The sequence below is a fragment of the Taudactylus pleione genome, unplaced genomic scaffold (assembly GCF_031769625.1).
Source record: "Taudactylus pleione unplaced genomic scaffold, aTauple2 ptg000610l, whole genome shotgun sequence".
In the NCBI taxonomy this organism is placed as follows: domain Eukaryota; kingdom Metazoa; phylum Chordata; class Amphibia; order Anura; family Myobatrachidae; genus Taudactylus; species Taudactylus pleione.
Genome location: NW_028285012.1, coordinates 191,991 through 218,449, shown reverse-complemented (window position 1 = coordinate 218,449; position 26,459 = coordinate 191,991). Strand labels below are relative to the sequence as shown.

Here is a 26,459-nt window from a genome sequence, read left to right as displayed (position 1 = left end):
ATGCTTCACTGATGAGGTATGTTTTCATCATGAGCCGTTCCTTTCCTTCTCCATACTCTTCTCTTCCCATCACTCTGGTACAAGTTGATCTTTGTCTCATCTGTCCATAGGATGTTGTTCCAGAACTGTAATGGCTTTTTTAGATGTTGTTTGGCAAACTCTAATCTGGTCTTCCTGTTTTTGAGGCTCACCAATGGTTTGAATATAGAGGGTTCACCACAAGATGTACTCTTGTGAAGTCTTCTCTTGATTGTTGACTTTGACACATATACACCTACCTCCTGGAGAGTGTTCTTGATGTTCCCAACTGTTGTGAAGGGGTTTTTCTTCACCAGGGAAATAATTATTTTGTCATCCACCACAGATGTTTTCCATGGTCTTCCGAGTCTTTTGGTGTTGCTGAGCTCCAGGTGCGTTCTTTCTTTTTAAGAATGTTCCAAACAGTTGATTTGGCCACACCTAATGTTTTTGCTATCTCTCTGATGGGTTTGTTTTGATTTTTCAGCCTAATGATGGCTTGCTTCACTGATAGTGACAGCTCTTTGGATCTCATATTGAGAGTCGACAGCAACCGATTCCAAATGCAAAATGTCACACCTAGAATCAACTCCAGACCTTTTACCTGCTTAATTGATAATGAAATAACGAGGGAATAGCCCACACCTGTCCATGAAATAGCTTTTGAGTTGATAGTCCCATTACTTTTGGCCCCTTAAAAAGTGGGAGGCACATATAGAAACTGTTGTAATTCCTACACCGTTCACCTGATTTGGATGTAATTACCCTCAAATTAAATCTGAAAGTCTACAGTTAAAGCACATCTTGTTTGTTTCATTTCAAAGCCATTGTGGTGGTGAATAGAGGCCAAAATATGAAAATTCTGTCAATGTCCCAATATTTATGCACCTGACTGTAGCTCCAGCGTAAAGGATATTGTCACCTATCCTGACTGTGTCTCAACTAGTAAGGAAACAGAAAAAGAACTCAACAAAAGGGGCGCACTCTGGTAGGTCTGAACAGTTTACTTTTATTTAAACATGGTTAAAATTGGAGGCTTAGAATAAATTAATTTTAGCAATGTTTGATTAAAAATAAAAGATCAGGTTAATGTTTTATATGTTCAGATCTTCCAGCCTGTGCCCCTTTTAATGAGTTATTTTTCTGTTTCCTTACCTACCCATTACTCTGGGTGCAACCCTGGTTCCGATTTTTTTTTTCTCTCTCTCTCTTACTTGGGAGCTTTATTAACTTCGTTTACAACTGATGTATTACTGCAAACAGATCATCTAACTCCAGTGCCAGGATCTCCTCACCCTATCGTTGTATTCATAATTGGCTCAACTAGGTCAGGTGGTAATTTTACTTTCACTGAAATCGGGGGCCTTCAAATGTACTGGATGTGTCATCTGTAAGCACATGAGTATGTGTACCTCGTTTAAACATACTCAAGTTGGGAGAATTGGCAACCTCAAATACTGAATGGACTGCGAAAGTAAATTCATTGTTTAATTATTTGCTCATGCTAACTATTCTATGTGGGAAAAACAATATGCGCGCAAAAAAAAAAAAAAAGGAGAGAATTGTGCTCCATAATTGCGCTCCATTGTTCACCCATAAAAAAAGCAGGACATCAGGTTGATCAGAGCACACCACTAGTAGCCGACAATTTTAAAAGAAAAGGGTCATACGTTTTTGCCCCCGGAAAACAGGAAAGTCAGTGGATTTATAGGCTGAACTCTTTTGCACACAACAGCCTAAATGAAGATTTTAGTCAAGTTGCTTTTATGTATGTATGTATGTATGTGTATATATATATATATAAATACATACATACATACACACATGTATGTATATACACACATATACATACATACAATTTTTTGTTCCGTTTTGTTTATAGCTTTAGATTTTTTATTTGCTACTTTTGGTTTTTCTATTTTTGGAAAGCTCCTTTTTTCACTATAGTGACCTTATTACTAGATCTAACAGAGCAACAAATATGGCTTACAGCAGAGGGCACGTGGATGTCACTAGTAACCTTTTACCCCAGAACAGAAACACATCTTTATCAAGTACACGCATATTAAGTCTATCTACGTGGTCATGTTTTTCCAACTTAACCAAAAATTGCCCAGCTGGGTGCTGGAAAAGATCTGGGAAAGGAGATCCATTGTTCAGTTTTGAAATAAAAATGTATTTGCTTCCCAGATAGTCACCCTTAAAAAACTGGGTACTTGGGTGTCATATACGTGTATACCATTGGAGAGGTGCTCGATAAGAACATCTTACACAGCTCCTGACTCTCTGCTTCACAGATTAAGTTTACATGCCACATATTGAGAATGATTTACTGTGTAACTGTACAGTTTGTCAGCACACGGCTTTATGTTCTAACAGCAGCAGTTTCGCCACCTCCAAAGGCTGTATTATTGTTCTTCCAAATGTCAACAAAATCCCAGGCCTCCGATGAGAGGTTTCCTCATTTCAGAGTGTTTGAGGCTGTGGAAAGAATACTTACCGAGGAGACAGGCTTCCTCTAGGGGAGGCTCCCCTCACAACCAGACTGCGACCATTGTCTCCGAGATCTTGATCTGCTGAGAAACAGGTCACAAAACATCAATACATTAGTGCAGGGCTTATGACAAGTCCACCGCATAGCACAATGAATACGGCCTGTCTACAGGTCCAGTTATTTTATCTGACAACCCTGATTGTGCCATTATTGCAAATCAACCTAGATCATTATTTTTCTGATCACCAATAAAATTTACTGTAAATAAAAACAAAATTAAAATGTGGCTGCTTCTTTTAGTATACATATATCGGTTTACCCATTTAGTGCAATTCATTTGAAATAGAAAGAAATGACCTAATTTTACATAAAATATGTGTTGCCAATTAATAATTCCCAGCTCCCACTGAGCTGGGGATTTGACATCACAAAGCTCTTTATGCAGTGCACAGCAGGCTGGCTGGAATGTGTGGTCTGGCTTTCCTCAGCGTAAGCTACATCCGAAATTTTACAAACAACTGGAAAATGAAAAAGGCTAAGTACAGGCGGCATAAACATTACAGGGAAAGCAGTGATTTACTGCCAGTGGCCATCTTCCCCCTGCACAGCGAAGATTAGTTTTTATTCACAAGATAGTATTTTAGAACAATGGTCATAATTGATTTATGGAAAACGAGATTATATTATATTATATATAACAACTGTGCAAAGAATTCCATATATACATACATATACACACTACAATGCAATGCCACGCCTGGACCTATGTCGTGGTTCTGCCACGGAGGAGGGTGCTTACCATTTGCTGTACATCTTCCCTCTGCCACTTTGAATTTCACCAGTGAAAGTAATGGATCACAGCTGTGAGGAGCTAATCTGTATGCTTATCACAGCAAATCCCAATGTGGTGTGCCATTTAACACCTTCCACTCCGTGGAAGACCCCAATTCCAGTCTTTACATCCACTTGCACAAACTAAGAAGGGAGACTCCATTTCTGTCCTTTGGTCTGTATTATATAAGAACAACTGTGTGCGTACAGTGATGCATTGTCATTTGCTCTGCTGCCCTGACACTGTGTAAATACAAGTCAGTATCTGACGTCACCTATCACAGTCTGTAAAGCAGGGGTTCCCAACCACGGTCCTCAAGGCACACTAACAGTCCAGGTTTTAGGGATAGCCATACTTGAGCACAAGTGATTTAATTAGTGCCTCAGTTATTTTGTTAAATCATCTGTGCACAATCATGGATATCACTAAAACCAGGACTGATAGTGTGCCTTGAGGACCGAGGTTGGGAATTACTGCTGTAAAGGGACAAAGCAGTGCGACGCGTATTCAGTCTATTTAATGTACATAAAACTGCTTTCCCCCTTGTCGGGCTGTCTCCAGCCTTAGAAATGGATCTCCTTGGGAAAGAAGCAGGACAAGCCTGTGTAATACCACTCCTGGCAAAACAATAACAGTGAAAGTAAGGGAGAGGAGAAAAACGTGCCTGTAGCCAGCAACAAAATCACCATACCTAAGGCTGGCCCCTCTGGAGGTTATCCTCCCCTCATTCTGAGTCAAATGCCCTCTGACCCTTGGCTGGCAAAGACATGACTGATCCATTCTTGGTACATTGGTAAACCCACCCTCCTCCCTCAAACATTCATGACGGGAGCCGGACATGTCAGTAAGAACCATCACACACCAATGTCTCCTGACTGGCATTGTGCAGTTACAGTAGGCGTACAAAAACAACATTTTGTTCCAATATAATGTGTCTTTGACTACTATTTTTTTTTTTTTAAAAGGTTTTTTTTAGCATCCTTATAAGCTTTCACTGCCTGAATACTGTCCCTGAAGAGCTTACAATCTAATTGAAGCCGTAAAATTCTAAACTACGTTTCCAGTTTATATCTCTCACTAGTATTTTTTTTTTTTTACAATTTTGTACTGTGAATATATATTCATGTTTTGCGATGGCTATAAAACCGCACAAACACACTGCATGGATAACCTTAGTAGGATGTAAGTATATGGTGTGTGGTCATTACCTGGTTGGCTGTTATCGGCTGGCCCTAGAAGTGGTCCAACAGAAAAGGTGGAATTCAACCGGCTTCCGCATTGATGAGATGATGTCACGGTCACTGAGGATCCAGGAAGGGAGTTTACCTGCCCAGGGTGCATAACAGAGAGGCTCGTTCATATAGAACAGGAACAGACTAAACCACAACTGTCATTTTGTAATGTAATATTTATAAAATATATATCGGTAATAAATGGGACTTTATTTTCTGTGTTTTCATGCAACTCAATACATCTAAAAAGCTAAAGCTATTTTTTTCAAAATCATTTTTACTTTTCAAGCAACCTTTTGGTCATTGTTATTAAGAGCGTTGGTGTAGAAAACATAGGGATCAATCCAATTAGGTGCGAGTTGCGAGCTTGTGTCATGAAACTCACTTCACACGAATATACGCACCAGAATTCTCCAATCCAATTAGGTGCAAGTTGCGAGCTTGTTTCATGAAACTCACTTCGCACGAATGTGCGCACCCGAATTCTCTAATCCAATTAAAAATGCCAAAGGGCGGTACTCACAGTGGGGGTTTGCGAATTGTCTGCCCAATGCGATGTGAAAGAAGTGCATTAGGAAGTGGGGCGACCTTCCTGGACCCCGAAAGTGTGACAATTTTGTTTGCAGAATCATACAGAAAGGTTGTTAGTGGGCATAAGGATAGTACTGGAGCTTTTTAAAATGGTGCTAAATGCTGATTTCTGCATTTACTTTTATACGCAACAATATAAATGCAAAACAGTAGGAAAAATTATGCCTTTATGGTACTCTGAGGTGACTTCAAAAAAAAAAAAAAAAATTCTTAAAAAAAAAAAAAAAAACTGTAATTAAATTTGGGGGGTATAAAAGTTGATTTTGGGGTCATTTTACTCCATTTTTAACCCCCCCACAAAAAAAAAATTGCATCCAATTATTGGACTAAGTTAATTCTAAACTTTACAATTGCCTAATTAGACATTTTCCCAACATTTTAACCTTACAATAAAGACTTACTCTACCATCTTTCACCCCCAAGGGAGGTGAGAACTGAAAAATGTGAGTTTACTCTGACTGGTTCAATGCGATTTTGTAATTGGATTGCAAAATGAATTCACAATGTGAATATGCTGAGAAAACGGCAAATCGTGACTCGCACCTAATTGGTTTGACCCCTTAATATTAGACTAGAGCTAGATCAGGATACATTCTCAAATGTTAATTTACAACAATTTAGCGGCTTGGACTGAAGAGGAGGGATGTAAAAACCTATATGGTTCATTAAACAAAAGTATAATTTTGATAATAATGACAGAAAAATGTAAACATATAAAGGATTAAGAAGAAAGGATAAGTAGAGCAGTAAACACAGCCTCATTACAGATTGCTGCGATGACTTAGGGGGTCATTCAGACCCGCTCGTGAGCGTCAGGACACTTGCAAGCGGGTCGATGTTCCCCACTGCGCATGCGCACGACGGAGGGAGCTCCGTCGTGCGCATGCGCGAGACCCGGGGAGCGACGGGCTTTCCATCGCTCCGGGTCTCGCACCAAAGGGGGCGTGCTGTCGATGTTGATCGACAGCACGCCCCCTTTGGTGGGCGTGCCGGGGCCGTGCCTGCCAGACGGAGGCGTTCCCATGGGAACGCCTACCGTCTGAAGCTGGCCCCACTGACATCACTAGTGATGTCAGTGGGAGTGATTTTGGCTCTGATAGAGCCAAAATCACTCCAGGGCTTGTGGCAGGGAGACCCTACCGCAGGGTCTCTGTCGCAAGTCCGATGGTCGCGATGGTCAAGACCATCGCGACCATCTTTTTGGCCGCTCGCATATGCTGTGGGTGGTCACCCACAGCTATACGAGCGGCCAGGAGGCCGCTCCATTTTCATGGAGGAGGGCCCTGATTCAGAGCGAGAACTCTGGTCAGAGCGTTCAGCTCTGAATCAGGCCCTTAGTCCACTGAGCGATCAATACAGATTCAGTAACATAAGAATCTACACACTATAGAATACCTAACAAGATTGTGTGACCCTACATCTCTACGCAGGCACATAAAGTGGAAACGTCCATGTAAATGTATTGTCCAAGAAAGCTTCTTCTACATGCAGAATTAACATAAGAATCTACGCTAAATGAACAAATATCTAAACACTATAGTGATAAGAGAACATACTAAAGGTAATCTGCTTCCTCACAGGAGACACAGCCATTGGGTGGGATAAACCACTATTGGATGAGGTCACTTCCCAGTAGTTGCAGCGTATGAATATTGGGTCAGGCCATTAATGATAGGAGGAAAACACCTTATACCAAGAATGCACACATGGTAGAGCTTGAAAAAGCCTAAGCAAATGTTTCTATAATATGTTCTCTATGCTTTTCACATTCACATAAGTCAAAACACAGCGCAAGGTGTAAACATTGGAATTTCATTACTACTGGTGAACAGAGTTCTGTGAGGGAATTCAGTATTTAATAAGGGACGTTATATCAGCTTTTGGGGATGTAGTCTGGAAGCCGACGGTCTAAATGCCGACCACGGGCTTCCAGACATTGTTATCCCGACTAGGGACGAATGACAGGCGTCTAAATCTAAAACTAGACGCCTGTCATTTGCCCGACGTCGGGAGACCGGCGCCCGGCATCCCGATCGAGCGGATACAGGGTGCCGCAGCGAAAAGCCGCAGGGGGGGGTTAGGTTTAGGGCTCCCGGGGGGGACTTATGGTTAGGCACCCCCCCGGGAGGTTAGGGTTAGGCTAGGGGGAGGGAGGGTTAGGGTTAGGCACCCCCTTGGGGTTTAGGCAGTGGGGAAGGGGGGGGGGTTAGGTTTAGGCACAGGGGGGGAGGTTAGGCTTAGGCACCCCTAAGGAGGGTTAGGGGGGTTAGGTTAGTAAATTCTTACCTTTGCGACGATCGGGATTTACTCCTTTGTCGGGGCAGCCACTGTTGGGAATTGAACCATGCGGCCGGCGGTATTACACATCACACCCAGCTTTTGAAATGGTTATTCATCATTTTGAACAGAATTTACCGAATTGCAAAAGTGTGAGAATATCAGTGCTGCCCTCTGGACACAAAGCAAAGCGTACATATTTGTGTTGCACATGATTAATGTAAATATGAATAACATTCTCAGAACATTAACCATCTACAAACAGACTAAGGGCCTGATTCAGTTACGTGCAATGCTGAATGCAGATTTCCATTCTCTGCATGTGCAAAAGTCTGCTAAAGTTTATAGGCGGTGACAGCCTAAGTGTCCCAAAACCGAGGTGTTTCACCGCCACTGGGTTGAGAGGCTAGGATCTCTGTTGGCAGATGAAGATTTCCAGGCCTCTTTTGGGCATCTGCGATGACCAGCTTGCAATGACCCCATGGTCACTCAGCCGGCCGAGGGACACGCAGGTGATCCGATGCTGTGTCCAAGGACGCAGCTCGGATCAGTAATGTATGCAGGTGGCGTGACGCCTCCTGCTGCATTACCATATTACAGCTATCATTTTAGCAGCTGCGATAGCTCCTGCATCTGCAGCTGAATCACCCTCTAAGTGACCTCTTAATACTATATAGTCTTTTACCCCTTTATGATCACAGAATCTGCATTTTAAACTGAAGTACCCTTATCTTTAGCAACAGCCGAGCTCTACGACGTGTGTTCGGCATTGGCTGGCCCTCCAAGAGGGAAACTAGGAACTACCTAATCCTATCAAAAGAAGCAGCTAATGGACAGGAGAACAAAATAGTGTGAATGAACGTTAGCAATGATCAAACCTGGATATTTATACCTCGGGTTTAATTAAAAAAAATAAATAAAAAATAATTAACCATAAAACTCAAATTGATCCTGGATACTTTTATTAACATTTATTTTTTAACTAAATGTATACTCCATAATGCATTAAAATTGAGCAGATGGAGGAAACTGCATGTCAGCCTACAATCTATAGGACAAGAAGAGATCAATACATGTGGTTAAATGTCACAAATAGCAATAGTAAAAATGTGCTTAAGTGGGGCTAAGTGATCCAGTTGGGGGTGAGAAGATTTTTAATATAGCAGGGGCATAAATGTAAGTTGTGAGTGAACTGTACACTATAGTTAAGAAGAGGGTGAGAAGTGTGATGAGCTTACATAAAGAGGCGAGTTTTCAGGGGAAGTTTGAAGGCTTGGAGGCTAGATCAAAGTGTTGTACAAGGGTTAAAATTCAACTGAGTAAGGGCAGACACCCCAAAAAGTCCTACAACCAGTAATGGGAGCTGGTAATGAGTGTGGGTGAGAAGAACAGATCTTCCACAAAGCGGATGGAAACGTACTGAGCTATTCTGAGACAAGGTTAGAGAAGTATTTTGGTGTGGTTCAGTATATTTTGTCAACCGTTTAAATGTTGCAACTTGCGACTAAAGCTGCAACACGGTATGTCACTATCGATAACGTCGGCATTTCACTTCTTTACATTTACGATGTCGACATTTTGCAGATGTTGACATGTTAGCAGTCGACATTTCAACAATGTCAACATCATAACTGTCGACAGCATCCCTTTTGGTGCAGTTTTATTTAATGGTTGTGAGTATTAGTAGAAGTATTTTATATTGGAATTGGTAAAATATAGTCAACCAATGCAGTGATTGACTGAGGGGTAGGGTAACATCAGTCTTGTTGCTGCATTCAAAACAGACTGTAGGGATGAGCATCTGGTAAGGGAGGACTGGTAAGAAGGGTACTGCAATAGACAATGCAGTATATTTTGTGTGCAAGAGCTAGAAGTTGCTGCAGTAAATCCGCATATTCTGGAAATGTTCCGTTAAATGAATGAATTGGTATTATCATACAAGTAAACCTTCCAATAATAATGAGTATTTTAGGCTTTTAAGTTTATTACATGGACCTTTGTTATGTGCATCACCAAAAACGACCATCCTCGTACACACCATTAAAGCATGGAAACCACATGTGCAAAGATGATCAAAGTCTCGTTCTGGCCCTGATGGACATCGGTAGCCTTTATAGATATCACTTCCTTCAGACAAAGCAGTGGCATCTGAGGTGGGGGCTGGATTCTTCAAAAAAAAAAAAAAAATGATCCTACAAAGTCCATTTCAGGACCGTGCATGAACAGGTGAGTCGGTGGCTATGCAATGTGCTTTCTATCAAATTAGCAGTCCCCTATAACAGAAGCAGATGTTTTACGTAAACGATAAGTTCTGTTCAAGAAATTACACTAAAAAGATAGGAGAGACGATCACTCCCAGGAAATATATAAATCTATTCTGACTAGAGCTTTTAAATACAGCCAACATAAGTACCAATCATACTGTAATGCAAAACACTTAAATAGTTTGTAGCGGAATACTCCCAGCTTGGAATTCTGGGAAACAGCCAAAGAACCAAAGTAAATGACACACTATGAAGAATTCCATTCACCCCTAAAGTATCTAGTCAATAGCGGGACATGGACGCATGGTGGCCGTGTGGTTATACTGCTAATTATTTAATCTTATTAAACCATTTAGAACATAAGAGCAGGTAGACAACAGATGTCTCACAAATGATTGGCCTTGTGCATCTGAAGCCGGCTGTGGAGGTCAAAGGGTTCCAGCTTTCAGATGCATCCTTCAATCCGCATGACGACATAATTCCTCCAACGTGTGCCGTCATTACCAGAGAGAAAAAATCTGCATACTATTTGATTACTACTTCCCCCCTCTGCTCTGTTAGGACTCTGGCTCCACGTTTTCTCTCTCAAGGGGAGGGGAGCATAAAAAGAAGGATGTGTTGAACACAATAGACAGCTCCACGAATAGGCGCCGTGCCCTGACCCCAAATAAGGAGCTGAATTTTTGGCAGCTTCCCAGCCCTACTTACTGAACAGCTCTTCAAAACTTTGTATTCATTCATGTCGCTAACCACCGCTCTGAAGGCCTGGGCTGGGCCTTGTGCCAAACACGTGAAAATGAGCCCTTCAACATACGCAGCCAAAGTCTTGCATAATCCGCAGCAATAAAATGCTCTCCCTTGGCTGCACACACCATTCCCTTTCTAAGAACATTCCTGTGTCAGTCCTACTGCACGCTCTGCTTCGAGAATAGAAACAACTTGTGCACTACAGTAAAGGAGTCATTCTTAAAAACGAAACCAGTTCAATTAAGGGCAGCCCTGGCCGTGCTGAAACCGCTGCCACAACAGAGATAAAAATTATAACGAGGTGTGAGGAAAGGTGGCAGGAGACTGACAAAACAAAGAGCAAAAGCAGTCCTAGGTGCATTATACGCAAGCTGAATACTCTATGGCAGGACACATTTCCCGGAGTACGTAAATGGGTGGACTTTGTTTATTGAATACATACAAACACACAGACGGATTGATCAAGCGCAAATTAGAGCTCGGGCAAAGTGACAACGATGCAAGCAGATGCCACAAATCTATATTTTGGTATTTCAGCCAAACAAATCCTTTTACATAATATTCTGCCATGTAATAATTATTATGCAAATTTACGTATTAACATTATGGGGATGATTCATTTGTTTTATCGCATCCGATCTCCAGTCTACAAAGACGGGAAACCAGGGGGTGGTATTCAATTGTTTTTGGGCGCCCATTCCTTTACGTGCTATTCAACTGATGCCGATCTTCGCATCGATCGTGCCCAAAGAGGTCGGGTTTGGCCACCCAAATAGGTAACTTTTTGTGTATTTCAGTTCGTACATGCCAAGGGATGCGAGCTGAAATGCTGGCACCGGCAGCTGACCACGCCTGACAGGAGCAACAATTGAATATCTCCGTCGGGCGCGAAGGGGGACTAAAACAATTGAATACCGCCCTATGTATATAATTACGCCACTGACCGTGTTCATAAGTGAGCCCAGGCTAGCACCCTGCACATCTTTTACATATTCCAGACCTGGCACAGAGGATACATTTTACTCTGGAAACATGGTCCATACCAATTAGCACCCATCCCCCTTTCTGTTAAGTCTTGCAAGGAGCTACACTGAGCTCCATTACTATTATTTTCATCACAAATGGGTTTTATAAATAACCCTAGTATTTGGTACACTAATATTAAAATCACAATTGTGTTTTCCCAGCAGAAAAATAGATATTTAAGCCAAATTACAAACTTAACCAAGAACTTAGCGCATCTATAGGTACGAATGAAGGTCTCTGAGAAATTTAAATAAATATGATTTTTGGGGGAGATATATTTATATAGTAGTCGGCTGCTTAATACTGTTAATATGTTCTTGAAAATTGAACTGCTGACCAAAAGTCAGATGAAAACAGATGTCCTATAAGTATAAACTGAAATCAAATAAAATTTGTTCCCAAGGAAATGCAAACCGATTCAAAGCAAGCAATATATAGTGTTGGTAAATAGGTTTTTTACTCATTTTCTCTGCGTTCATCCTCTTCACCTCTACTTCTCAGAACCACCCCCACTAGCTGCCATTGTCCTCATGCCATAAGCGTCTCACTGGCTGCCACATATAACTTGTCTCCAACTAGGTTACTAGTTGTCGGTGTTTATCAAAGTTTGGAGAGTGATAAAATTGTGAGACAGAAAATACCAACCAATATGCTTCTAACGGTCATTGTTCAAGCACAGCCTGTAAAATGTAAATTAGAAGCTGATTGGTTAGTACTTTATCTCTCACAATTTTAGCTCTTTCCAAGCTTTGATAAATACCCCCAAAACTAAATCCTGCTCCAGTAATACAATAGTATGTTCAGACCAAAATTTATAAAAAAATAAAATATATATATATATATATATACATACACACACACACACACACACACACACACACACATACACATGTATACACACATAAATACATGCATATATACACAGACACATGAGGGCTGATTGAAAAGTCATGAGACTGCCTCTGTTTTTCTGTCCCATAGGTAGATGTGGCAATGCTATGCTGGTTATTGTGAAGCTCATACTACATCGATGTATCTGTAGCTGCGGTTGGACTGCCGTAGTATGCTTTGTTTGGTCACAGCGAGAGGAAGATCTTCGTACTTTTCATCATGGCGGATAAGGAAGATACGTCAGAGATGTGTGATTGAATTTTGTTAAACTTGTAAAAAGCGGAAATGAAACCAATGAAGTGTTACGGCAAGCATACGGTGGAGAAAATTAGCCGCGTTGCAGTATTTCGGTGGTGAAGCACTTCAAGGTAGGTAATACGCGAGTGACTGACGAAGCGCGTTCTGGGAAACCATCCACCACGGTTAGAGAGATCAACATTGCCAAAGCTGGGGATACGTTACAAAATGACAGAAGGTTATCTTTACGCGCACTTTCAGCTTCACCTGGCATCTCATTCGAACGGGTTCAGCATATGTGACAAAGGAACTGAGAATGCATCACGTGTGCCAGGTGGATACCCAGAAATCTCACAGAAGAGCAGATGCGACGACAAGTTGAATCATGCAAGAACACTGCTAGAATGTCGGAGAGGAGACCCAATTTCCTGACATCGATTGTGACGTGTGAGGAATCGTGGATTCGTCATTATAATCCGGAATCCAAACAACAGTCCAGTGTACGGAAACATTTCCGCTTTTTCCAAGTTTCACACAGAGTTCATCACACATCTCTGATGTAATCTCAGACACGTCTTCCTCAACCGCCATGACAAAACGTATGGAGATCTTCCACTCGCTGTGCCCAAAGAAACAAAGATGACTACGGCAGTCAAACCGAAGGTTCAGACACATTGATGTATGAGCTTCACAATAACCAGCATAGCTTTGCCACATCTACCTATGGGACAGAAAAACAGAGGCAGTCTTATTACTTTTCAATCTGCCCTCTTCTATATATTTAAAAAAAATGATAAACACAGGATAGTGTGACCAATCAATACAGCCTATAATATTCAACATTAATCTAATCTGACACTGGCTATACAGAAAACGCCTTAGCTTTTATACAGAGCGTGCTCTAAGTCCACTAATAAGCTATCCGCAGACAAATATCGCTGTAGGATGGACAATTATACAGTGCTTAAGTCTGTCTCGAACATTAATATGCATGATGCAGAGCATTTGGATCTGAATATACAAGCAAAAGACTGACTTTTCTATTCATACCTTTACCATCCTGTGTTTCACGTATGCATTAAAGGATGAAAAAAATGCAACAAAAGATCTCTGAATTCTTAGAATCATGTAGTATTCATCTTATTGCTGGTCTTTTGCAGTGTGCTGGGGGATTTTCTTTTCTTGCTTAGATTAAACCCCTGCCTTTCATGCACCTGTGAGAGACCATTAGGTTGATCTGAGCAGCCACTATTTTGTAATACTAAAACTTTGCCCACCTCTTCCAATGTCTTTATGCTGGTACCTGCTCTTATTGTGAGGGTCTCACTCTGCTTACTAATTGTATTCTAAGGGACTCCTTATAATGCTGCTCCCTGCTCCAAGCTGATGTCACATAGAGGGAACACTGCATCAGGAAGAGGAGCTGGATACAAATCAGTGAGCGCATTACTTAAAAACACACTTACCCTGATTGCCATCTTATGCTAATGTCACACTGACAGGCTATACGCTAATTCCTAAGGACGGTTCTTGACACTTGCCGGTGAAGGGAATGGTAACAAGCCCCTGCTGTTCCACACACTCCTCAATCTCCTCCGAGTCACTGTTCCTGACTATAGTGTGCTGCTCATCTTGCTTGACCAATGTGTGGCTATTTTCACCCCTTCGCTGCCGGCTAGTGTCCACATCATACAAAACTATACACCTGACGCACCTTGCGTCATAAAGTAACATTGTACCTGCCACGGGACTCTACGCTGCAAAAGCAAAATACACAGATGTACATTAGCCAAGCTGACAATATTGTCATTTATTAGCATAACTACCGAAATTGTAAGTGGCATGCAAACTGTGTTTAAAGACATAATTAGCATAAGCAGCTACACCAAAGTTTAGGCATTGGAAATTCCGTTTGTGCGAGTAGCCCCTATCCTCCATGAAAAAACAACCCCCCCCCACCCAGTTTAAAAAATATATATATATAAAAAAAAAAATCAGGATTAAATGGATGCAAAACAGGGACATGAGATACAATTTAAAACAGAATTTCTGGTCGTACTGCCATAGGCTGTGAGCAAAAATCAGCTTGAGAGATACATCCAGCTTAACCGTTAGTAGGTGTCATAATGGAATGCCTAAAGGCCAAATATATACCTAGAGCCAGGTAGCAAAAACACCTACACATTTGAGGCGGATACACAACTTTTAACAGTCATTTCTCTGGATGTCAACTTAAACACTTCTACCCTGTCCTTAATATATCTTACTGGCGCCAAGGCCGGATGAACTGGCTGCTGAATTCAACATTATTTTTCACAGCCCAGATCTTCCCCTCAATAACGCACTAGCATTTAGCAGCCCACTAAACACACAAAATGTTATTAGAAGATGCAGGCACTGAAGCCTCCAGTCTGATGGCTTGGGCAAGCCTCACCATGATGTGGATTCTGAAACACACCCATTCCTTACTGTACTGTAATTGGCTAACGTAGACATTAGAGATTGCTGCACTGTGGACAGAGAAGTCTGGGGAGGAATCCAGAGCAGCCAGAGGACGTGTTAAACCAGCATCCGGATATTCTAAAAAGTGTTTTTAAAAACCTTTCAATTCAAACATGCGCGAGGTAGGTGGTAAAATGCATATGTACAATATTATCGAGTGCACAATCCATTTAATGAAGTCTCCTTTGGAAACATAGAATTTTCATGTATTAGTGATGCTAGGCAAAATGTAATTTTGGTTGATATTTATATGTTCCACCATATTATCACATATCAATCTGCATTTATTTGATGCACTACCAACTGCATGAATGGCTCCAAGACTAAATTCAGGACTAAATTTTATAAATATCAGTTGAAAATATAAAAAAAAAACACCTTAAAAAGGTGGCAGGCAAACTCCAGCACACTTAGAACTAAAAAGTAATAAATATTTAAGTTGTGCATTATTAACACCTTTGCATGGCGGGTCTAATGGCAGCGCAGGGATTAAATGTGAAGCGGGAGATTCATGTTTCGCTCACAGTAAAAACAGGCCACAGCAAGCATTTATTAAACAAAGTGCAATCATCCTGTCAATACACATTAAGGGCACAGGATTCCAACAAGCTGGAAAATTCCACAGCTGAAATCGGCTATTTCTGGCTCCTAACAATGGATGGCACTTTAGGAAAACGGATGTCTCTGAATGGAAAAAAAATTCCTGCAACAGTTTCGCTCAGCTCTCGGGAAGAATTACACTGCAATGTTTCCAATGGTATTCAAATTTAAAATTTTACAATTTTTTTTTCAGCAATCAAATGAATTATTAAAATTTTCTGAACAGTGGGAAAAAAATAAGTAGAACCTGCTTAATTGCTATGGGTTACAGGTCTACTCTACTTAAAATGATTTCAAAGTACACATATTTTGATTAAAGGGATCAATAAAAGTAAGAAACCTGCAGTGAAGTCACTTGAAATCGCTTACGGATTATTACATAGTGCCTTGGAATAAAGTACCTAGTGACGGAACACTTTGCACTAGTTCAAATTCTAAAAAAGGTGGTCACTTGTAACATGTATTGATATTTTGAGGCTTCATTAGTGTAAGACCCACTAAATGTAAAATAACATTTATTCTAATAAATTAGAACAGCTGAAAATGAAACTTAGTCAAAAATAGTAATGTTTCCGTAGTACTAGCCAATGTAATTATATTTCATAGATGCTCCTGGTACAATATTAAGATCACACAGACTGTTGTTCCATAAACTATTTCAGAATGGTTTATAGATGTGATATAGCCAAGAATCAGTGTGCTTCATGTAAAATAAAAACATACAACAGTTTTTGCCACCACTTATATTAATTTGTTAAGTTATTTATATAGCACACACCGCCATTAAAACACGATAACCCTTGCATGTGATCTTATCACGATGAACTTTCTAGACATTGAAAGGTCGGAGGAATTTTAGTGAAATCACTTTCAATATACCAGTCTGCAATTTTCATTTCAGAATAGCCATTGTCCAAGTGTAATCACACACAATACAAAAACTTTGCAAATTAAATTTGGTTAATCTTGGTTATTTTTTACTTGGAGTTTCTCTGACTGGTTGAAAATATAAACTTGACATAAATACATGTATTATTATAAAATATGAGAATTAAATAAAAAAAAAAAAAAAAAAGCAGCCTCTTTTGGTAACCTCAAACCAAGGTTGGTCACTGTCAGGTAGTCTTGAAATGACAAGTCAAAAGTCAACCGATGCGGGAGATCACTTAAGACCGTCGGAGGTGAACCCCATACATTTCCACTTACACTTCGAACAAATCTACCAGGATGAATTGTATAAAGGGGGGGGGGGGGTACCGTGGGGTTAAATTTGTACAACACAAAATATTTTCTTCAGCAGGCCCCTCGTTTTTTTTGCCTCAGCTCCCGACAAGTAGGGCTTTAATACTCAGCGTGTGATGAGAGATGAAGCCAAGTGTGAACAACTTTCAGGTCCCATGAGGGGGCTGACTGTTCAAGCTGTCAGGTTCAATTGCATCATTCGACATTATTCAATGCCCCAAACTGCTCCCTAATTGTTAGGGGCTTAACATATTCAGAGCCATTGTTTAGGCTAATGCTGAATGCCCACAAGTCGAGTTTCCATAAAGAAGGGGGTGGGATTTCATTGTACTTAAACCATACTGAACTCTCCGCCACCGTAGTCTCTGGTGCCATCCCATGTATGAAAAAGCGACTTTGAGACTGCTTTAATCAGTTTATATACTATCAATAAGCCTCTTATTTTATTACTATAGATATATAGCGGGAGATTTTGTTGCACTGGAGCAGAGACAGTTCCATTGGCTCGATACAATTGCAGAAGAGAGCTCCATTCAATCCTCTGCACTTTTTTCCTCCAGCTACAAGTCTCCGTAAGTTTTTTTCTTTCCTGTACCCAATATCAGATGTGACACCTAATAGAAACCATGTCGAAACCCCTTAGAAATCTCTGAAGATCCGTTGCCTTGGCTAAAAAGCGCTTATTTATCCAGTTGCATTGTTTATCCTGCTCATAAGGCGATGGGGTCAAGCAGATTATTCGCTTCCTGTTCTGTCACTACATTGTATCACTGAGAGAGAATAAGCCGAGGACCCGGACGGAAAGTGCAATGCTGACAAATAGAAGGTTGCTGCTGCTTCTTCTTTTTTTTTTTTCTAGTACTTTATTTGTTTCCACTGCAAACAAGAAACAATTCCTGAAAAAAAGCGGATTTTCCTCACCAAAATAACATGTAATGATTATCATTATTTTGGTTAAGTGACGCTCGCGTGTTGCTATATGACTGGACCCAATGTCTGAGATGTAAATTGTGACCAACAAATCAGCATCTAGAAGCAATGGATGGGGCATGAATCTCTAATGTTGCAGAATAGCTGGAGGAACTGGATGGGTTGACAGGAAACTGCAAATATGTTTACAAATCACAAGACTGCTAGAGGCTGCGACCCATATGTTGTTTTGTTTAACGGAGAAACATACTTTGTGCGAGATTTTAAAAGTTAAAACCAATACAAAGAATGAGCAGAAACTTAAATGAGAAACTACACGAGCTTAGTGTTATATGAACTGGAGCGTGAGAGCTAGAAGTGCAGCTCTATGGGTTGATAATTGACGGAAAGGCCCAGAGGCCTGGCTGTGCCGCTGCAAGTACCGTGATTCTTTATTTATAAAGCCCTGACATTCTGCAAAGCTTGACAATAGGTGTTCATAAGAGACCATTTATAAATATATGTATACGTGTGTGCGCCTGTATGCTTCGATGTATGTAGACTATTTCCGACTTCCCTACACAATTTGTGAGTGAGGTATACATTTGTACACACATATTCATTTGTACTCTCATTTTCTTAATACATTATACTTCTGTGGCCTAGGCACACATTTGCAGAAGAATGGACCTGACCCAATGACAAGTCTAGTTGAATTGTTTCTTACATTAGTGACTGTGTTGTTCTGGCACGGAATTAGCTGTCAGAAATTAGGAACTTGACATGCTATTAAACTCATCTCGATGACATCAGGAAGAGGGAGATTTCTGGAGAGCAGACAATAGAACTGACAGGCACACTACTTAAACCACATTTTAAGTCCACAGACAGCTTGTGTCCAGTTCAGTGTCATTCCATCACGGTTACCATTATGCGATGACTCCATAAAATAACATTTATCATATTTATCCAGAGCAGGAACCATCTTCCCATGTGCCGTACTACACTCGGTGCACTATTTTACAGTGGGAGAAATAAATAAACGAGTACACCTTCAGCTAAATACTGCTTTACATAAGGTAATTATACTCTAGCTAAATGCATATTGTGTGGAAGGCCTTACAGCCAGTTTATTTATATGAAGGTCATATTAGGACAATACAGATTATGCATTTGTAGAGTTAGATATCTTTCCCTATATTACACATTTGTGTAATGTTACTATGTATGATAAGATCAGTACCAAACATTTACATACAGTGCATTGTGGCAAATAAAGAAAAAAAATGACGTACAAAAATGCAATAACTTTATACAGAGATGATCAGCTACATGGACATGAAAAGCCACCGGCCACTGTAATGGAGTAAAAATCGGATCACGCAATTTTCCTGCGACAGCATCTTATTACTACTTATTTTACGCCATAACAGCTTTTTATTATTTAAGTTCAATGTGAATTTGTTCTGCTATAAATAGGGCAACAAGTCACACTTAAATTGACACACATTTTTTTTCACACACACACACCTCTCTTCTACACATTAGTGTCGTTTTTTTTTTTTTTTTTTTTTTTAATTCTTTCAGACTATATAGCACTAACATTTTATCTGTAATTCAGCATGAGGCCCACGGATCATATACTAGAATTTCTGTACACAAATCAGAGTGAAAGAAAAAGCCCAAATACTAATTTAACATTAAGAGACACACACACACATTATATATATATATATATATATATATATATATATATACACACACACACACATACATATATATATATATATATATATATATATATACACACACACACATATATATATATATATATATATATATATATACACACACACACATATATATACACACACATATACATACATACATACACACACACATATATACATATATATACATATACACATACATTTATATATTTTTTTTATTATAAAACCACCCACACACTACCCAGATTAGAGTGTGCAAAACATAAAAGGGTAAAACAAAATGTGAAAAGTAAACAATGGAGTATAAATCTCTCAAACTTGTCTTTGGTATTAAAAAGTGCATCTTCGATTTAAGGTTAAATAGCTTGGAATCATTGGGGGCGGGGGGACCTGGGGAAACAGAAAAGAAAAGGACCAGACCTCCTTTTATACAATATGGTCTTCAAACTCGCCTCCGTCACTATTGTTTTAGGCAGCTAAATTGAGGTCCTGCAACACTCAGTTCAATGAAGAGGTCAATTCGGCTGGGTTGCCTGGAGACTGATGGTTGCTACAGGAGCACCAGATAAGCCATACTAAATAAGCTTCAGCTAGGAGGCAAAAAGCATTTACGGCTAAGAGCAAAACACAAGATGCAGCTGTCTCAGCATGCAGCACTGTACAAGACCATGCAACTGCCTTCACTTCACTCCGGCTGAATGATGATTTAAATGTGAAGCCAATCTTACTGGGACAAGGGCTAAAATAAGATTGGAAGGATTTTAATTAGACGGAATACAGGATTACTCTAGTACTGGGACGCCTTTGTTCTTCCTGTTGGGTCACATGTTACCTAAGAATTCCCCCCCCAGCTGCAAATTCCTTTTGCTTTTACCCTACTCCCTGACCTCTTCCTACACGAAAATGCCTGCAGAAAAGGAGTTCACTCCACAAGCTCAGTTGGCCTGCAAGGCTCTTGTGCTTGGCACGGTTAAAGTGTTTACATTTATAGTACGATGACAATTATGGTGTATTGTCACAATTACAGAGCACAAAATCTCGATCTCATATTTATCTAGCAAAAATGACATTTGGAAAGTGATCTATATATAATTTGCTTTTATGTGGAAGATCTTTTTTTGGCAGTTTTATTCTTTACTTCCAGAAACAATGCATTTACACTGCAGCTATAACACAGGCCGCTGTTTTCCTACATGTGACAGCGCACAGAGATGCCGAATTCGTACTAATACACTCCCAGGAAAGTCGGTCCCGATGGGTTTGCGCTCAGTGCCTGTCAATTTCAATTTCCCATAGTTGGAGAGCAGGAAGCCAGAAACAGAAAACACTGGATGGATTCCAATGCGATCATGCAACATTTGTATTTCAAGCCCGGCGTTCGGTCTGGAGGGCTGCGGCCTTCCTTGATTTAAGCCCTGGAGAGATCCGAAGATTCTTCCAGTCATCAAGGCTGAAGGACTGTCAGTACTTAGTGTCAGGGGTGTGGTGAGGACATTACACGGAAACATGACATTTAACGGTAAAAAAAAAATAAGATTGCTTCGCAATGAAGGTTAGAACTGGTCAGCGAGCTGTGGATTAAGGGGCATGACTGCAGTGAAAGTACGTAAATCTACAGGTGTGAATATGAGACAAAAAGTAGAACAGTCAATATGTAAACACTACGTAGAAAAAGCAAGGTGACAGTAAACAGTAATGAGGTAGAATCAGCAAATATTAGCTAGAAAACTAAAAGTAGCTAAGATTTTAATATCTTTTTTACATATTTCACTATTCATTAAAAATATTCCTGTCTGACGCAAAATTGTACATCCCTGCTGTTTTTACAAAATTCTCATCGTAAAAAAAAAAATGGCAATTCCGGGTTTTATGTATGATCCCTTAATATAACTCTTCGTACAGGTTGAGTCCCATATCCAAATATTCCGAAATACAGATTTTTTTTTTTTTTTTTTTTTTTAGCATGAATGAGACAACGAAACATTTAATTTTTGATGGTTTAATGTACACAAACTTTGTTTAAGGCACAAAACTATTAAAATATTGTAAAGGTTGAGTATCCCATATCTAGATATTCTGAAATACGGAATTATTTTTACATGACTGAGATAATGAAACCTTTAATTTTTGATGGTTCAATGTGCACAAACTTTGTCTAAGGCACAAATTATTAAAAATATTGTGTAAAATTACCTTCAGGTTGTGTGTATAAGGTTTATATTAAACATAACTGAATTTTATGTATGTACACAAACTTTGTTTGGGCCACAAAATTATTGAAAATATTGTATAAAATGACCTGCAGGCTGTGTGTATAAGGTGTATATAACACATACATACATTCTGTGCGTATATTGAGGTCCCATTCCCAAGATATTTCATTATGATATGCAAATATTCCAAAATACGGAATATTTGGATATCCAAAATACCCCTGGTCCCAAGCATTTTGGATATGGGAGACTCAACCTGTATATATAGTAGCATTCTGTACCACCATTTACCCACTAAGGGCACTGCTCTACTGCAAGCTACTAGGATACTTACTTGTTTTACCTTTGCATAATGGCAGCTCTCACTAATGTCATAATGTCTGTATTCAACTTTTATGGCATATTCTAAGCAGAATATTTTTTCTTGACTTCAGACACTTCAAACATTTTTTTATAAGTTTAAATTTTTTACATAAATATGTGGGACTGTATCACAACAATTCTCTGGAATGTACCAGTATTCAACGCGACAATCTACTAATGACCCAGGGGTGTCAAACTCCTGGCCATCCAGCTGTTGTGGGATTACATATCCCAGCATGTCCTGCCACAGTTTTAGCATGCCCTAATAGCAAAACTGCAGCAGTGCATCCTTTGATATGTAGTTCCACTGCAGATGGATGGCCACGAGTTTGACACCACTGTGCTAGTCATTATGTAAATAGTAATCTACGGTGTTCACATGACATGTCCCTTTTGCTGCTGATGGTTTTCTTACCCTTCACTGAGGCCATTTTCCAACGTTAGAAGTCATCCACACAAATTAGACAGCCATGGCCAAAAGTTGAGACTGACAAAAGTATTTATTTTCAAAGTTTGCTGCTTCAGTGTTTTTAGGCCTTTGTTCTTAGGCAAAATTTTGAGTGATCCCACTCCCTTGGCTGAGAAGCAACCCCACACATGAATGGTCTCAGGATGCTTTTCTGTTGGCATGACACAGGACGAAGACTTTTCGAGAATGGCCTGGTGTCAAGAAGGGCAGCAAAGAAGTCACTTCTCCCCAGGAAAAACATCAGGGACAGACTGAAATTCTGCAAAAGATACAGGGATTGGACTGCTGAGGACTGGGGTAAAGTTATTTTCTCTGATGAATCCTCTTTCATATTGTTTGGGACATCTGGAAAAACGCTTGTCCGGAGAAGGAAAAGTGAGCGCTACCATCAGTCCTGTGTCATGCCAACAGTAAAGCATCCTGAGACCATTCAGGTATGGGGATGCTTCGCAGCACTTGCACCCAACCAATGCCCCAAAAAAAGAAAAAAATTGAATCTTGCATAACGCAACGTATAGGTGTTGACAAAAAAAGAAACCCCTGTAGTTAAAATGAAAATGCGCACAGACGTCAGAACCCGGCTCCCCTGCCAGGAGCAGTCCTCAACAGAGCGGTGGGGAAGGTAGTTTTTGTTTTGTGCCAGCCCCTCCATGCGGATGAGTGGGACTTGTCATCTGTATATACACATAAATTGCAGAGGATGAGTCCCACTCTTCATCTGCAGCGAATGGGTTAATGGTCATTTATGTCAGATAAAAGTATTTCCAAAGTTGGGGATTTTAAGGAACCTCCAGCAACTGAACGCCTGCTTCTTCTTTTCTTCTTTCTTTAGCCAAATCTCTTGTGATTGTATGTAAACAGCTACATGTTTTGTTTGACAAATGATTGCAGCATAATTAGTTTAAATAGATATTGCAGAGAACAATGAATACCAGATAAGATTAAAATGGAAAAAAAAAAAAAAAAAAAACTCACCAGAACAAAATAGAAGTGTACTGCTGGAAGGATGGCTTGCTTTAATCTAATGCAGCAAATTACAGTGCTGGGCAATTTATTTCTTCACTAAAATATGGAGACGTTCAGAAAGCATAAAAGCGCATTTCAGGGATTTTTTACTATCACTACTGAAGTAATAATGAAATATTTGTAATATTTTATATAAGATAGACGGAAAAATGGATAGACAGATAGTAAATATAAACTAAATCTGGATTAAGAACACTATAGTAACAGATCTATCTGGCACTCACTGTCTTAGAATTATTATTTTTTAAATGTAGTTTTGGGTGGAAAATCTGTTCGATACCAAAAAAAACTCCGTGCCAGCAGGTACACTGATGGCTGTAACAGGGCAATCACTAAAGCCTCTTCTTCAGCTCAAGAAGAGGGACTCAGACTCATGGCACGGGTGTCAGATCCCCTCCCCTGTGAGCTTCTCCATCCATCCAAAGGGAATTTCATAGAACAGAGGACTTGACAACATTGCTACAGATGTGAAAAACACACGTTTTACGTGGAACAACTGCAGCCATTTGGGGGGGGGGGGGGGGGGGGAGGGTTAGTGGTGGTAAGTACATGTTTCATATTTAGTTGAGCCCTAAGTCCACTGATTTTATTGTTTCTTATTGGGTTTATCCATTAACTGTTTATTTTATTTTTCTTCAAGAATGTATGATCAGCTAAAGCTGGGTACACACCAGGCCGACCCATACACACTTATAAACTCGTTCAGCTGAAGCGTCTGCGCTGACATCACAACTGGGCGGGCATTTGCAGTCCTTGCAGCAAGTGTATGGATGGTCGTGTCGCCCGTACACACTGCCAGACATGCCCATATATCTGCAAGAGATATTGGCTGTGCTGCAGGACAGTTGAGATATGTCTGAACATTGTCATTCATAGGCATATAGTCTTGTACACACCAGACCATGCACTAGATATATTGCCCGTATAATAACAATAATAATAATGTGTACATGGGGAGAGGCACACCATTCTACACACCAGATTACGGTATTTACAACAAAAAACAATATGCATATTTAAGACAGGAGCAAATCCAAAATATTATTTCAATAAATTATAAATGTTACTGTACCCAAAGCAAAAGATAATTTTATTTTTTTTAAAAAAACACAATACAAATACTTTTATCCCTTATGCTGGACACACACTGGCAGATATATTGGCCGATCAATTATCGGCCTATATATTCTTTGTGCGTCGGCCAGTGTGTTCCAGCGATGTGTCTGTGAACCGACGTCGTTCACAGACACATCGCGTCGGCCGTGATGCACAGCGGATGGCAGATATATCTGCAGATATATTGGTGCATCGTGCTGTGTGTACGGCGGTCAGCCAACCGCCCGTACACTTGCTGGATATGACATATGATGGTTGTTCAGTGTGTATGAACAATCATCATCTGCAGATCAGTTGATCTGCAGATATATTTATTAGGTGTGTACCCAGCTTTATACTGTAAACTCTCACAAGCTGGACCTCCCGCCTCGTAGTTCTCGCACTGTCCTCGTCTCCAGGGCACACCCACTCACAGTCAGCGACTTTGATCCTTCCTGTCCGCCCATCCTAGGGCATTTGGTCACTGAGTGTTCCTGTATTAATGGTCACTCAATTAGCTGTCTGTCTCACCATTTATTTTTTCCCCCGTCTGTCTGAACATGTGTATATTGAATTGTCTGAATCACTGAATTGTTTGCTGAATTTATCGCCCTACTGACACCTGGTGGCACCATATACATAAAAGATCATACCAATCATTGTTCTGCCTTGTTAGCTAACCCCCCTTTTCTTTACACTATTTTGATATATCACCATTAACCAATAAATTGATCAGCTGGATATTAGTGAAGATGGCAAAATGACTGCCCCCAGCCCCCAGTGTGTGGTCAGCAACAGAAACACTAACTTTGTAGAACAGTTCAACAGCCAACTATTTATCAGCATTATGTATTGGGTGCACATACAGAAGAGGGTAAGCGCCTTTCCGTGGCTTCTTAATATCTGATATGGCTGCAGTAATGACCCATGCAAGATTATCTACATGTAGCTGAGAAATGGTGCACAATAAACAGTGAAATACAAATTATATGCAAGAACAATTTATTCATATACAATTTTTCTTCTTAGCTACAATCCTTCAAACACAAAATTAAAGATAACGTAACAAACTTAATTAACAAATAATGTTTAGGAAGTACGCATGTAATTAAATATTTACACATTTTTAAAAGAAGTGAACTGCAAAGTGCAAAAACAACTTTAAATGGAAAACTATCGTCATAAATAGTGACAGTCTTTTGTTTCTAACAGGTACACAAGCAAAAGTGATCTGGCCATTGTCTATGCAAAAAATAACTCATGTCCATTAGTGTGTCTGTAAATGTGTGTCCATTCATACAAGTGTGGGTGTGTAGGCAGGGTAAGATATATATATATATATATATATATGCTGAAAAATAAGAAGACGTGCGCCTAATAGTGTAGTATTTAAATAACAGCAAATAGTGCTCAAAATAAGTAATGTGCGTACCAAACAAAAACTTTCAATAAAGCTTATCTGATGGACCTTATATGGACCTTAAATGAAAAGGCTCCAGCCAAGCCCATACATATATTATAGTGTAGTAATTTCAGCCATTTAGAGTGGATAGTAAATAAATATTTCTGCGTACCAGATGTAGCGAATAGTGATGCATATAAAGATAAGCTCCCTCCTGTTCTGTAAGTTACCAGAACTCACCCTCTAATTCATACATCGGGGGTATCCAGCCTGTATAGTTGCTCACCCCGCCAGCCACA

General features: G+C 40.0%; 1 protein-coding gene across 10 annotated transcripts in view; it reads right to left on the bottom strand.

Moving 5' to 3' along the window:
• Positions 1–26,459, bottom strand: part of MLLT10 (MLLT10 histone lysine methyltransferase DOT1L cofactor) — a 163,630-nt gene that overhangs the window by 19,359 nt on the left and 117,812 nt on the right. For 9 of the 10 annotated variants that reach the window (XM_088454236.1, XM_088454237.1, XM_088454228.1 and 6 more), the window contains 2 exons: positions 4,553–4,670; positions 2,519–2,594 (listed from right to left, as the gene is read on the bottom strand). In XM_088454236.1, coding sequence (XP_088310362.1) covers positions 2,519–2,594; positions 4,553–4,670 — 194 coding nt within the window. The remainder of the gene's footprint in view (positions 1–2,518; positions 2,595–4,552; positions 4,671–26,459) is intronic. The other variant, XM_088454229.1, reaches the window with a different exon arrangement.